The 13,068-nt window shown below is 29.2% G+C and overlaps 1 protein-coding gene across 3 annotated transcripts in view; it reads left to right on the top strand.

Annotated features, from left to right (window-relative positions):
• Positions 1-12,254, top strand: part of LOC101887740 (protein abrupt) — an 87,668-nt gene extending 75,414 nt beyond the window's left edge. For 2 of the 3 annotated variants that reach the window (XM_059124633.1, XM_059124632.1), the window contains exons 5-6: positions 8,570-9,271; positions 9,339-12,254. In XM_059124633.1, coding sequence (XP_058980616.1) covers positions 8,570-9,271; positions 9,339-9,784 — 1,148 coding nt within the window. In that variant the 3' untranslated portion in view covers positions 9,785-12,254. Of the gene's footprint in view, positions 1-2,209; positions 3,733-8,569; positions 9,272-9,338 lie in introns of those variants that run through there. The other variant, XM_059124634.1, reaches the window with a different exon arrangement.
• The last annotated feature ends 814 nt before the right edge of the window (positions 12,255-13,068 follow it).

The raw sequence follows: 13,068 nt of genomic DNA, 5'->3' as shown, positions 1-13,068 counted from the left end.
GCAAAAATGTAACAATAAATTTGTGGTCCATTTTCGGCGAGAAGGGGACATAGTGTGGCTTTGATGTCTGTGGGAAAAAGAATCAATGTGGCATTCTCTTCATTTCTTTCTTTGACATAGTCCCTGTTTGTTAAGGTCTTACAAAAATAATCGGGGTCTTAAGGGCGATACATGTTGGTTTTTTTGAACAAAATTGGTAAGATTTTTTCTATATGACTTTCTTTATATACACATTTCCGGGTGAATAACTTGTAACAATACTTCTATGTTAGAGAAAGAAGTATAGAGGACCCTATGACATAATTTTCCACCAAAGGACTCAAACATCTAACTCACCCCCTTCACCCTGAAAAATATCCACAAATTTTTTTTATCATATTTCACACTATTTTTGCAAAATTGTAACTATGACTTGGTGTTCGATTTTCGGGGAGAAAGGGACAAGATGGAATCTTGTTTGTTTTGGAAAAAGAATCGTTAAGGTTGTCTCTTAATTTCATCCTCAGACGTAGAATATTTTTATCAATGTCTTACAACGGAAATACTAGTCTCAAGTGCATTATTTATCGGTTTTTTACCAAAATTCAAATTCACCCTGAAAAATATGCAATACTATTTTTATAGTATTTCATACAAATTTTCCAAAATTGTTACAATAATTGGAGGACGATTTTTGGGGAAAAGGAAACATGGTGAAACGTTGAGAGTTTTGGGAAAAAGAATTCTAAGGGCCTTGTCTTTAACTCATTCTTTGACAAAAACCATGTTTATTAAGGTCTTTAAAAAAATCGGGACAAAATTGATAAATTGGTGTCTATATTCTAAAATATATACACATATCTCAGATAGGATAACATATTATATTGATTCGATAATTTTAATATATAGAACAAAAAAAAAACATAAGTAAAATGATTTTTACTTGGTTTCTTCTTCAATTTTAGAAGTAGTTCTATACAAATATTATTTTTTAAGTTTTTTTATAAATAATCGTTTTTTATACAAATACTTTAGTTTTAGTGCATTTTTGATGTATTTAATAACCATATTCCTAATGTAAATAATGTGAATGAATGTTTTTTTTTTGTTATCCTTTTTTGAAGTTTGTAAAGAAATATTTGAAAATATATATACATTATAAATATAGCACAGAAATATATTTTATTTTATATTTTCATTTTTACTTTGACCCTGATCTTTTATGTTTTTGTAAAATCCCTTCCTTAAAAATTAGCAATAAAAATTGGTAAAAATCGAAATTGTATTCAAAAAATATTGTAAATTAATTTTTAAGTAAAAAATTATTATTTTTATGATTTTAATTAGATAATAATTGGCAAACAAAAAAAAAACAACGAAATTCCTGAAAAACAAAAATATCCAAACAATAAAAAGCAATATTAACAATTAGAACTGAATGAATGTATCAAAACTCCCCAACTGAAATTTATTTCCTGTAAAACACTTTCACACACACACAGCCACACTTATACACTTTCCAATTTAATTTCACACACACCCACCCACTCACTCTCATATTTACACACTAGCAGCCACCCACTTACTCTCACCTTTACACAATTACTTCTCTCACACCTTATCCCCATTCAATATTTAAGAAATTATTAAAATTACACGAATTGGCTTTAAAATAAAACTTTGTATAAATTTCAATACATATTTCAAAATTATTTTTGTGTGTAAAAATGATGCAATTCTCCCAAAACGAAATTCAGTTCTTCTGTTGTTGCTGTTGCGCTGCTCTACAGGTCAAATCGATTGGTAAACAAATTATTCACCCCGAAAAAAGAATTCCCAAAAATCCCAAATTTTCAAAATTTATCTTTTTTCCTCAGTTGCTTAATTATTTTGAAATACATACCTCTTTCTGTTCCTTTGAATACCCCGAAGAGAAGATCATGGTCAATATATGCTTGATGCAATGCTACAACGAAACCAAAATTAGTAACACTTAACATTTGTGGCCCATTTTCCCCAACTTATTTTTTTCTCTTAATTTTCCATATTTTTTGGTTTTCGTTTCATTTTTTAGTTTTTGTTTTTAGTTCTTCTTAAAAAACAAAACTCAATTTTCTTCTTATTTTTATATGTGCAACCTCAAATAAAAATAATTTCAACCTGATCATCCCTCTCCTTCCCCCCTCGACGTTTTGCAAAAAAAAAAATGCGCCTCCACACAAAAAAGCAGCTTCAGATGTACAACAGAACTTGGGCAAATTTCTGAGTAGTACACAAATTAAGGAAGAAGTCAAAGAAGACGAAGATGAGGAGGGTGATGCCGATGCGGAGCCCAAGAGTTGTGAGAACCGTTTGCATAAAAATGAGCAGCATTGTAGCAATGAATCTCCCCTACCTTTGGCCTTAGAACAGAAAATCCGTGAATATTCCGGAGAAGCGGAAACGTCGACAAATAATGAAGTAGCCGCCCCGGCCCATGCGACCAATCATAAAATGACGGCAAATATTAAAACCAGATCTGCGAATTCCTCACCTGCCCGTTCAATGCGTTCCTGGCATGACAGTGACGATGAGAATTTCATGGATGATGATGGTGCCTCTTCCATTTCGTCGGCCATATCGCTGACCATGAAAACCTCAAGGCAAAATAGTGAGTCAACGCTGTATCAGGCTTTGCTGAAGAAGCAACAACATCACCAGCAGCAACAACAATCCCAGCAACGTCTAAGCGATCAGGAACATCAACTGCAACAGTTGCACCAACAGCAGCAGCAACAACAACAGCAGCAGCAACATCAAAACGATCATCAGCAACACAATCACCAACAGCAACAACAACAACAGCAGCAGCAATATTTAGATGAGTTACAACAATCGGCCGTGTCACATCACCAACAACAATTGACCGCCAACCTGCTGATGGCCCGCACCATAGCCTTCAGTCGTTCCCGTGACTTCCCCGATCTTTTTCAAAATCCAGCTGCTGTGGCAGCAGCAGCGGCCGCTGCAGCCACCGCTACTGCGGCCTCGGCCAATGCTGCCGCTGCTGCGGCCAACAACAGCAACTACATGTTACCTTGCCCTCTGTGTGAAACACCGCTCGAACAACGTGTCTTCCGCCAGCATTTAGATCGTCATTATCCCCGCGACAGTCCTGTGTGTCCGGTCATTGAGTGTGGCCGGCGTTTTGCCCATCCGAATTCGGTGCGCAATCATATGCGTATCAAGCATACGCTGCAGTGGGCCAAAATGAAAGCGATGCGTTCATCGGGTGGACCCTTTGCAGGAGGGCCAGATTTCAAATGAAATTGTGAGGGTGATTAGTTTGATGAAGGCTAAAACAAAAGAAAACGGTGCGATATGTGTGTACGCACATAAAAATTATATTCCTTACAACAACTACTACGACAACAAATATAAACAAATGCTTCCTTAATGTTATACATTTTAAGAAAACAAACAAAAAATTACAACTAACTTAAAACCTGGCGTATGACGTTTAAATAGCAAAGACTTCCTATTTAGGGCTATGAGTACAACAACATGTATACGCTGCTATTCAGATTATATAGAATATTGACTGAAATTTATAGAAAATGTTCTTGCTTTCTACACATGGGAAGTCTTTTTTCCGCAGAAATAAAGGCTAGAGACTAGAAATATTTACGATTTTCAAAAATCATCCAGAAAAATTTCAGAATTTAATAAAAAAAATTCTAGATTTTGAATCAAACCACATTCACATGAAATGAATTGCTGAAATAACATAAAAATTCGAAATGAAAACAAACGCTATTTATCAAAACAACAAATTCGTTGCCTACTTTTAGGGGACATGAATATTTAGCCAAAATTCAGGCAAACTTTAAAAGATAGCATAGCAAAAAAAACAAAAACGCATCAAGAACATTAATAAAATCCAATTTAAAAAATTGTTGCCTACTTTTAGGAGGACATGAATATTATGCCAAACTTTAAGCAAATTCCAAAATATGGCATAACAAAAACACATTAAGGATATGGACATTTTGTTTAAATCTGGGCCAATTCCAAAATATAGGGCAGAAATTTTTTCAAAAACAATTAACAATTAAATATTAAAAAAATGCTACCTAATTTTAGGATGTCACTATGTAGGCAAATTTCACAACAAAATTGGTAAATTACAGACATTTTTGATTAGATCCCAGCAAAATAAATAAATAGAGCAAAATAGAGGTTTTTTCCATAAAATAATGTTGCCTGCTTTTAGGTGACCAAATTCAATATTTTCATTTGTGTAGACAAAAATTGTTGAAAATGTAATAATGTATATTATATAATGTATTACAATTCGAAAAACAAAATTCTCTATTTTCCAAAAAAGAATGTTGGTGCCTACTTTTAGGCATGTAGTGTTGCCTAAATTCAGGCAAATGCTAAGAGCGGCGTTTGTTAGGGCTGCAAATTTGATTGAAACTTAAATATTACTTTTCTAATGTATTTTTTACCAATAAGACATGTTTACAAAAATTTTATGTTCCCGTAAAGTGGGCAAAAATTGTAATTAAGAAAATTCAAAACACATATTTAGTCTAAATTTTCAAAAACACATTTCTTGGTATTTTATTTTAGAAAAGTAAAAATTACTTGCCTAAAATTAGGCAAAATATGAAAGTAACTAAAATATTTATAGAATTTATAGGAGAGCAAACCAAATATTTCGAAATGGGACTTTTTAAAATGTATATACTTCTAAAATATATATACTTCCTAATTTTCATAACAAAGTATTTTGGGCAATTGTAAAACTATTGCCTACATTTAGGTTAATTCTGAGTAAACATACCTTGAGGCAGCAAATAATTATTATATATTATCTTTTGCATAATTTGTTTCAATACTAAAATCATGTTCCTAAGATTTATAGAATCATTCAAAATTCCGTAGTTTTAGAATTATATTTATATTTAAAAAACATATAGGTTTCATAGATATTTAGGATTTTAGCTATAAAATAAAAAATAGTTCAGATTTCATTTAATATAAACAAAAATTAATATTATAAAAAAGTTCCTAGGATTTTAAATTCACAACTGTTTATTTACAAAAATAAAAAAATATTCTAAAATCAAGGCTGAATTAAAAATTTGATTTCAAAATAGTTGCTATTCACAAAGGCTCTGTTATTTCAGCAATTCACCACCAAAGAGAAAAACGTTCCTATGATTCCAAAATCAAATTTCAAGTGGAAAAACTAAAAGTTTTCCAAATATGTTTTACATTTTTTGAAATACAAGAAAAATTGAAACCAAATATAACTTTCAACGATTTTCAAACCAAAAAAAAAACTAGAAAAATGTCTATTAAATAGGCAAAACAAGAAAGTAATCTTAATGTATACATAATAAATACATACATACATATGCATATAGACAAAACTATAATTGAATTATATAAACAAGACACACACACAGAGACACACTTACATACCCATATACACAAATTATACTACGTTCCTATATATATACATTATGTATTATTAACAAAAAAAACACAAGAAAAGTAAAACCAAAAACATTTTGTAATTTAGTAAACAATAAAATAAGTTACAACTCCTATAGCAAATAAGGTTATACAAAAACTAAAAACGCATAGAAATTATGACAGTATTATGTAACAAACAAAATATGAACAAAAACCATTTGTAGATATTTAAATAACAAACTATATGATATTGTAAAAAAAAAATAAATTTCCAAAAATATATTCAACATATTTAAGGTAATTTATTTTTAATTCAACAAAATCATGCAACTATATACAACAAAAGAAATTATTAAATATGCAAAAAGAGTAACAATATATTATATATAATAGAAACGAACAAACAAACAAAGAAGAACAAAATTAAAAAAATAATAAAAATATAAAAGTATTATAATTATACTGAAACAAACATAGAATGTGCCTGCGTAAATATATTTTTAGCCAAACAAAAACCAAAAAAAAAGTAAAACAGCAACTAAAATAATTAAAGAAATAAAAACTATAGAATATATATATAAAACACATCTCACAATATTTGTTTGATACATTTAATAAACCAGCAAAAATATAAAAAACCGACAAAACACAAGCCGAAAATTTAATACAACAAATGTATAGTTAAACTAGAAATAATATTAAATAAATAAATTGAATTATAGAAAAAAAAAATAATTTATTACCAAAAAAAAAAACAAAAATCATAATAAAAAAATGCTAATTCACAGACACTTAGCAAAGCGACAACAAATAAAAAAAAACTTAAAAGGGAAAAATAAGAGTAATTAATAAATATAAATGAAAATATATAACAAATAAGAGCTCAAATTTCCACAAGAAAGGCAAAGAGAGACGTTATTTAAATTAAAATAATTTTTAATTTAATATTTTTATTTTATTTTTTATTTCATTTTATTTTTTAGAAAATGCAAAACAACTCTCTTTGATTATTTTGAAAAAAGTCACTTTCTTATTAACAATTAAATATTTTTTTTAATGTGTATTTTCAAACTAACTAATGGAAATTAAATTTTAAAAATTATTATTTTGCAAAACTTTTTTTTGAATATACAGGGTGAGATAAAAAACTGCAACAAAGTCAAAACCCACAATTTTTTTTAAATTTTATTGAATGAATGAAAAAAATGTCGGAAATAGCATCAAATTTTAAGTTAAGTTTAGATTTTTTCGAATTCGGCACGAATTATGGCCTTCAAACGGCCAATGAAACCGTCACACGCTGCCCTAATGTTGCTCTGCGGTATTTAGGCCCTTTCCCTGCGAAGAACTTGCTTGAGGTGATCGACACTTTGGTATTTTTTAATGCCAACCTTGCTTTCCAAAATACTCCAGACACAATAGTCCAACGGATTGGTACCTGTAGATTTTGGTGGCCACTGCGACGCGGGTTTTGATCCTGTCGCTTCTTTACTTTTCAAACCATTTCTGCTGATGTTGCTGGTTTCTTCCGTCCACTTCCTTGACGTCGGGCTACGCTACTAGTATCACGGTGACGAACGATGGTACAAGACACAAAAAATTTATTCACATTTAAATTCTGGAGTTACCTAACGATAGCCACTTGTGGTTTCCCAGCCCTCACGAATACGTACGCTTGTAAACAATATAATGAGCTGTCACTGAAATAATTTTAGCAGCTGTCGGACGATTGGCTTAGAAATGACAGCAGTCTGAAGTTGGTTTCATTTTTTTTATCTCACCCTGTATTTAAATTTCCAATATCTCCGATTAACCTTTTTTATTACATTAAAATACCAACGTTTTCCATCGAATATATTTTCTAATTTTTCTTTAAAATAAATACCGAATAAAATTATTTTTAACACCATTTTTTTATCATTTTTTTTTTTTTGATATTTGAAATTCAGATACATTTTAATTTAAACTAAAATTAAAAATAACATTTTTTGGTAAAAGAAAATAATATTGTTTTAAATTTTAAATTTAATTAATTTTATTTTTAAAATTAAAACTCTTATATTTTTATATAATAATAATTTTTTAAATTTTAAAATTAATTCATATTAATTTTAAAATTAAATTTGTTGTATTTTTATTTTCCTTTTTAATCATGCTTATTGTTTTTTTTTATAATTTCTAATTTTGTTTACTCACGGCAACGTTCAATTGAACCATTCACTAAAGTGAACCAATGGACTAGGTCAGTCAAACGCGTTTGTTTTTTGTTAAAAAAAGGCAGATTACCGTAAAAATATAAATTAAAATAACTTTTCCAGTGAGCTTTTTAATTTAATATTTACACTTTGTTTTATTGTTTTTCTTTAAAAAAATTATAAAAAAATGCGAAAACATGAAATTTAATACGTAAAAACAGGTTCCTATTAAATTAATCAAAAAAATGACAACAAAAATAACTTTGAAAACTAAAAACGAGAAAATGAAAACTAACAAAAATTAAAAGAATTTTGAAACAATTTTTATAAGAAACGTTTTTTGTTTAGTTTAAGAAAATAAAAACCAACAAAAACAATCCCAGGCCCGAAAAAAAATATTTTTTAGGAAGGTACCTATGAAATTTCTTTGTAACCACACAAGAGAATTCCTATTTAAAAACAAGCAACAATAAATCTTAAATTGTTTAGTTTTAGTTAAAATTTATTTAAAATAATGAATTAATTTATTTCATTATTTTGTATTTAAACCCAAAAGAACAACAAACTTGAGTATTATTAAAACCAAGAAAAAGAAATAATTATAAAATAGCAAAAGAAATAAATATTATAAATTCTTTAGGACAAGGAAATGACTTAACGACAAGTAGGAAGAAGAAGAAGAATAAAATGAAGAAGAAGATAATGAAATAAAACCTATAAAAGGCAAATATATACAATATATTTTCAAATAAAAACCCTAAAGAAAAAAATGAATAAATGAATGATGAAAAATGAGAAAAGAAAAACAAATAAAAACAATAAAAAAGATAAACGAAAATAAAATGCGATTTTTATTTTTCCCTTCTCCCTTATCCCTTAAAAAAATAAAAAAATGGATTTTAATAAACTTTTATTTTTTGTTATTTTAGTAAGCCGCCGTTCCCTGGAAATGCGTGTTCGCGCCACTGATCCTCGTCCCTGTCCAAAATGCGGCAAAATCTATCGCTCGGCCCATACCTTGCGTACCCACTTGGAGGACAAACACACTGTGTGCCCGGGTTATCGTTGCGTGTTGTGCGGTACTGTGGCCAAATCACGTAACTCTTTGCATTCACACATGTCCCGTCAACATCGTGGCATTTCTACAAAAGATTTGCCTGTGCTACCCATGCCCAGTGCTTTTGATCCCGAATTGGCTTCCCGTTTGCTGGCCAAGGCTGGTGTGAAAATTTCCCCGGCTGAGTTGAGGGCTCGCGCCTCCCCCACCAATGGTGGTGGTGGTGGCGGTGGAACTGGCCAAACTAAACTGGATGCCAGCTTGTCGAACAACATGAAAGATGAGGCCGAAGATTCCGATGATGATCCCGAGGACTTGACCACAGCCAGTGGAGGTTATAGCAATGTGGGTGGATCCAACAGCGATTTGAGCCGTTACCATGAATCTTTGTTGAGCAATTTTGGCCATGCCAATACCACAATATCGCGCATAAGAAATGAAGCTGCAGCTGCTGCAGCAGCGGCCGCTGCCTTGGGTCAACAAAAGGATTTGGCTGGGCAAATACCCACAAGTACGGCTGCTGGACAATCACTTTTGGACACATATTTGCAGTTTATAACTGAGAATACATTTGGTAAGTTGGCATTTAGGATTTTGGAAGAAGTTTTGAAAATTGAAATTAATTTCTTGTTTTCCCCCAGGTATGGGTATGTCCCAGGAACATGCTGCTGCTGCCGCCTTACATGCTGCCAAAATGGCCCAACTAAATGCCATGGGCCATGGTTTGGATAAACTACCGCCGGGCCTATTGCCACCCCAGTTCGATTTGAGTAAATTGGCTGGTCAGGCTGCGGGAAATGCTTTCAATAATCTAGCCGCCGCCAGCGGAGTGGGTGGTAATGGTGGCCTCACCATTGAACCCATTATGAGACGTGACATGATGTCACCGCACAATAGCAATGAAAATCTACACAATTCCCAGAATACCCCCGCCAGCTCCAGCCAGAATGATATACGCCGTGATCCCTCCGAACCCATGGATCTGGGTCTGGATGCCAACAATCAGTCGGGTAGTCATAACAATGACAACATGGGTTCCGACAATGAAGACAACTATTCCGAGGATGAGGGAGTGCACAACACATAAATCCCGTAGAATTGTATAGGAATATAGGAAATGAAATTGTTGTTTTAAGTGAAAAAGTAGGATTATTTCTTCTGCGTTTAGTTTTTTTTTATTGCAAAATTATCCTTCCTTCGTGGCATGGAAGATGAGAAGATGGGCCTCCTTTGGAGGTTCTGTTTTTCCCCTAACAAAAACAAAAGGAAATTAGTTTAATTTTTTAGATGAACAAACAAACAAACAGATATGAACAACAAAGAAGCCTTAAAAATGTATACCAGTTTATTTTATTCTTTTCGAATATTTTTACAAAAAATTGAAAATTTACTGCAAAGAAATCTATTTTGAAATAGTAAAAATATTTTAGAACATGATTCGTATACGATTTACGACAGATTAAAAACATTGAAAAAAAAAATATATATATTGAAAGGTTTAAAATTATTTGTATATAAAATTAATTGAAAAAAATTGAACACAAAATATTTTGAAAACAAAAATTTGAAAATTTATAAAAAACGGGTAAAGAAAAACCATTTCTGTCTTAAAAACTGAAATATTAAGAATATGGTCTGAAGATTTTCCGTATTATAGAAAAGAAATTTGAAACTTATTTTTTACTAATATTTCAGTATAAAAAAATGTTAGAACCCATGGACAGAAATTTTCAAACCTAAGGTATTTGTCTTATGGCCGTAAAAAATTCAACTTTGCTGAAAATTGGAAATCCCTATCCGCAAATTACTACTAAATTTCAGTCTCACTCGGAAATAAATTTTCAAAATATTAAAAAAACCTTTCCTCACAAATCGATGAATCTAATTTCCTTCTACACAACATCCAGAAAATACACACACACACAAACAAATTACAACTAAAAGAGAAGTTAAAGCAATTTTTAGAATTAAATTTTTATGTAGTTTTCTAGAGAAAAAATTAGCAATAATATTAATTATATAATAACTATTAAATGTATATATTTATTAAATGTTTTAAAAAATGTTAAGACGTCAACAACAAAAAGAAAAACAAAACCAACTAAATCAAATTTTTTCTTTAAGTGGTTTCTTTTTCTGTTTGAAAATTCAACAAATTGCCTTTGTTTTTTATTCAACATATCATTTGTTTAAATTAAATTGAAAAAAATAGTTAATTTAAATATATAAATATTATATTTCCTGGATTTTGATTTCATTTTCTAGACAAATCATTTTAATTTCAAGTGCCTTTCTTTTGAAACAAAAATAATTGATTTTTTTAAATGTTTAAAATAAACTTTGTATATTTCTATTTTAATTTTAAAACTATCGTCCAATAATTTTTTGAGTGTAGAAATTTTGAATCAAATGCGTTTTGAAGGAACATACAATTAAAAATCAATTTTTAATTTTTTCCTTTTATTCTCCATTGAATTGTTAATTTTGCTTATCCTTTTTTCTAATAGAAGTTCCTCAATGGAAAAATAAACTAGAATTACAAAACAAAAACGATGTAAGAAACCCACCACAAAAAGAACACTGACTTAAAAAATTAAAAAAAAAAAAAACTAACACCGCCCAGGGATATTTAAAACATCACATTAAATATTTAATAATAAAAACAAAAACATTAGTATTGTAAAAAAAATAATAAATATTGCAAAAACAAAACTCTGAAAACACACAATAATACATAATTCAAATGTGCCATTTCAATTGACAACCTCAAAGCAATCAAACAATACTTCCTTAAAAAAACAAACTGATTTCCTTAAGACAAAGGATTTCCTTAACAATAACTCAGGAAACTAAAAAAAAACATATAAAAAACTATATAAACAAAAATAAATATAGCATATAAAACATTCCTTAAAAAACTAAATAACTCGCAATACACACAGATCATAACACAAAAAAGAAAAAACAGAAAATACCTTTAAACTACCTCATTTTTTAATAATTTTTCTTTTTTTTTAATTTTTTTATAACAACAAAGAAAAAAACATAATTTTTCAAGTCAGTGGAATATTTTTTACCTCTATAACAATAACAATATAATGGGCTGAAACTCTGCAGAGCCTAAAAATAGGCCCCAGTTTTATGTTCCCAACCCTCTTCTCCCCTCACTTTCAGCCCATTTGTGTTATAACAAAACATTATGTATATAGAAAAACAACCCAACCAACAAAAAATGCAATAATTTATTATAAAATAAAAGAAAATATATATACTTAATAAAAAAATCTTGCCAATTTAAAAAATAATCATAATTATTATAATAATATTATACTATAAGCTATGGACAAAACACTAAAACTATGCACTTTAAACAAAAAGTAAAATAAATAATAAACTTAAAAAAAACACCATCACCCAATCATGCTTAACAACAAAACAATTAAATGCAAATCTATAATAATTACTAAAAACAACAACTGGAACTGTAGTACTTAATTTTAACAAAACAAAACAAAGACAACAAATAAACGTAAATAAATTAACTAAAACAAGAAAAATGCATTTATTTTTAAAGAGAGAAAAACAAACAATCTTTCAACTCAAGAATTCTCGGGAATATACCTCAAATATACTCAAATGCTTTCAATTATTTTAAAATTTTTTATTTAAAAAAAAACTCATTTTTATTTTATTAATATAAGGACCCACGAATGACACAACAAATGACACAGCAAATACTTTGTTTTATTATTAATATATATTTTTTTTACTTTTAAGTTAAAAAAAAAAACAATTCTTTAAGCTTTACTTATGAAATAATTTAAAAATACAAGTTTTAAATTGATATTTAAGTTGTACGATTATGCCCTACCTATCCCCCTCCCCCCTTTACTCTCTAAGAGTTTACTTTATTTTATTTTTGTTTTCTAAGGAACAACAACAATGATCAAAAATACATATTATTATTTCTTAATAATTTCTAAATAAAAATATTTTATTTTTATATAAATTCTCCACTACCTCATTTGTATTTGATTTGATTTTTAACTTTGCATTTAAGTTTTATCTCTTAATATTATACTTAATTGTCTTTTAATTATACCCCAACCTCTATTAATTTAAGTTTGTAAAAAATGAAAAGAAATCAATATGTGAATCAAAAATCTTATGTTTATAATTATTAATTTTTAAATAAAATTTTAGTTAAAATATATATTTTTTCTTAAAATAGTTATGATTTTTTATTTAGTTTTTCTATAGAGGGTTTAACTCAGGGCTTGAGAAGAGGAAAGGAAAAACGGTAAGTATGGTTGAAGTAGTTTTATTTGGGTGAAAATTGAGTGAGAGGGTATAGAGGGAAATGATCAAGTG

This window comes from Musca domestica, unplaced genomic scaffold, assembly GCF_030504385.1.
Source record: "Musca domestica strain aabys unplaced genomic scaffold, Musca_domestica.polishedcontigs.V.1.1 3, whole genome shotgun sequence".
Lineage (NCBI taxonomy): Eukaryota > Metazoa > Arthropoda > Insecta > Diptera > Muscidae > Musca > Musca domestica.
Note: the sequence above shows the minus strand (reverse complement) of the source record. Positions and strands in the feature narration are given on the sequence as shown.